The following is a 2,833-nucleotide window of genomic DNA, read 5'->3' as shown; positions in this document are numbered from 1 at the left end:
ACGAATTTGAAAAGCCATCCGACTGTCTCCAGGAAAAGGCAAGACACCCAACTTTGCTTGTGCTCAGGGAAGAGGTCATTGGGATCACAAGCCCACAAAGGGATGGGACAGAAGGAAGGAGTGAGTGTAGATAAACTTATGAAGGGGGGGCAGAGTATGGAGTTTACTCTCCGAGGAGATAGGATGCGAGGTCAGAGAGATGGGAAAGGGGCCAGGACAAGTCAAATGGCGAGCTGGTGGTGCTGGTGGGGGCCGGGTGCAGGTGAGACGGGTGGGAAAATGAAAAGTGAGCTCAGCCCCAACTAGATGGGAATGACCCTGTTCACCTGGCCCTCTACCTCAGATGCTCTGATCTGGGAACGTGATACCTAGATGGAACACCAGTAACATGCTAGCAGTAACAGGCTGAGGACTCAAGTCTTATTTTAAATGTCTCCCTTCTAGTGATAAATAAGAGATTAAACATTATACTCGATCGACATAAAACTCACATACATGTGCTTTCTTCAGGCAGCGAGAAAGGGTGCATTTGCAGGTAGCAGGCTGGGAATTGTGGTACTTCTAGAGAAATCATGGTTATCTGTGATACGAGGACCTAAGTGATTTTCCCAGTCATGTGACTGACAGGAGGCATGGCCGGGGCTGGGATCCTGCCGACCTGGCCCAGCTCAGATCCCTCCCATCCCTAGCCCTTCCCCCCACCCCGCCCCAAAACCTACAGGTTTTCTTTGAAGGGCTCAGCGTAGAATCAAGAAGCTGGGTGTCTGGGACTCACCTCGGGCTCAACATGCCCATCCCTCAGGCCTGACCAAATTCTCATTTGCAGGGGTGAAGCTGAGAGTCTTCTGTTCAAGCCCAAAGACTGGTGGAGGGAAAAGAAAGAGAAAACAGGCAAATATAAAGAAAGAAACCACAACCAGGCTGAGCAAAATTTGGAGAAACTCGGAGACAGCCTCAGGCTTAGTCCCTCTAGGTAATGAAGCAGCTGTTTCCTTCCCCTCTGTTCATACAGCCATTCATTTATCAACAGATAGTGTTGAGCACCTACTATGCACCAGGCACGGTCCCAGGTCCTAGGACACAGTGGTGAACAAGACAGATGAGCTCACTGCCCTCACAAAGGGGCCTTTCTAGTGGGGACTTGGAGACCTCAGAACTTTTCCTGTGGGAACTTCTAAGACATCACAACGTTTAGGAGACTAATCATCCTTCCTTTCTTCCGTCCTGTCCTCCCTCCCTCCCCTCCCCACCTCTCCTCTCCTTTCGTTTCCTCTTCTTCCTTCCAGAAGTAATTGTGCAAGGGAGCAAGGAGGCCTTCTTTCTCCCTGACGCACAGGAAGCAGAGCAGTGCTCAGTTTTGAAGGGTCAGCCACAACCACTCGGCAAGGCAGGGAGAGGAGACGCACTGAGGCTGACAATGGAGTCACCTTGGTTTGGGGCTGGGAAGCCCATGGTCAGAGAGGATTCTGACTTCATTTTCTGTCTCTTCAGGAAGGATGGCCCCGAGTCCCCACAGCCTGGGACTTCTCTTTGTCTACATAATGTATTTTCTCATTGGTCTCCCTGCCAACCTCCTGGCCCTGCGGGCCTTCGTGGGGCGGGTCCGCCAGCCTCACCCTGCGCCCGTTCACATCCTCCTGCTCAGCCTGACGCTGGCGGACCTCCTGCTGCTGCTGCTGCTGCCCTTCAAGATGGTTGAGGCCGCCTACGATTTCTGGCCCTTGGGGGATGTCCTCTGTGCCCTCACTGCTTACGGCTTCTACAGCAGCATCTACTACAGCACGTGGCTCCTGGCGGGCATCGGCATCGAGCGCTACCGCAGCGTGGCTTTCCCCGTGCAGTACAAGCAGTCCCGTCAACCCGTGTACGGAGTGATCGCCTCTCTGGTCTCCTGCCTCTTGTCCTTCGGACGCTGCAGCATTGTGATCATCGTCCATTACTTACCAGCCAACAAGGTCGGGGGTGAGGCCAACGGCCTCCCTCTCTGCTATGACAACTTCACCCAAGAGCAGCTGGCCATATTGCTTCCTGTGCGGCTAGAGCTGTGTCTCACCCTCTTCCTCATCCCCATGCTGGTCACCATCTTCTGCTACTGGCGCTTTGTGCATATCATGCTCTCCAGACCCCAAGTGGGGACGCGGAAGCGCTGGAGAGCGGTGGCGCTGGCCGCCGTGACCCTCTTCAACTTCCTGGTCTGCTTTGGGCCCTACAATGTGTCTCACGTGGTGGGGTTCTTAGAGGGAAAAAGTGAAAAATGGCGGGTGTACGCTGTGTTGCTCAGTGCTCTCAATGCTTGCATCGACCCCTTGGTTTTCTATTTCTCCTCCTCAGTTATGCGCAAAGCCTTGGATAGGAGGCTACGGAGTCTGCAGAGCTGGGCTGCCTCGTTGGCAGGGCGCTGCAGGAGAAAGGCTGGAGAAGCCGCCGCAGAGAGAGGAGATGAGAGTTTGGGTATGGCCAACGTCGGCTTCACAGGAGACCAACTCTGCCAGCTCGGGGAAACATTTTGCGGGGAGGGCTCCAAACGGGGAACAGTGAAACAGAACTGGGGTGAGTTCACCTGTGCCTAGCTTAAGAGGCACAGAAGAGCAGTAGACCTCTCAAATCCAACTCATCCACTGGGTCGGTGCTTTTGTTTTGTTTCCTGGCAGTTATGACATTTCCTTATTTGTGGCCGGCACTGCCTTCTGGTCAGCCACAGCCCTTTTATCCTTGGAATTCTCTCCCCATTCAGTAGCTATATGATGGTAGCATTCCTTCAGCCGGTGCAAAGCTTTTTGCTCGATCCTTGGCCCTGACTCGGCGGGGCGGGGGGGTGCTCCACGCTCCAGGT

At 54.0% G+C, this 2,833-nt stretch overlaps 1 protein-coding gene across 1 annotated transcript; it reads left to right on the top strand.

Annotated features, from left to right (window-relative positions):
* The first annotated feature begins 1,274 nt into the window (after positions 1 to 1,274).
* LOC125916179 (free fatty acid receptor 2-like) lies at positions 1,275 to 2,570 on the top strand. Its single transcript, XM_049622350.1, has one exon. The coding sequence runs from the start codon at positions 1,497 to 1,499 to the stop codon at positions 2,568 to 2,570; it is 1,074 nt and encodes a 357-aa protein (XP_049478307.1). The 5' UTR covers positions 1,275 to 1,496.
* Positions 2,571 to 2,833: the final 263 nt, after the last annotated feature.

The sequence above is a fragment of the Panthera uncia genome, assembly GCF_023721935.1.
Source record: "Panthera uncia isolate 11264 chromosome E2 unlocalized genomic scaffold, Puncia_PCG_1.0 HiC_scaffold_19, whole genome shotgun sequence".
Taxonomy (NCBI): domain Eukaryota; kingdom Metazoa; phylum Chordata; class Mammalia; order Carnivora; family Felidae; genus Panthera; species Panthera uncia.
This window is presented reverse-complemented; position numbering and strand designations above follow the sequence as displayed.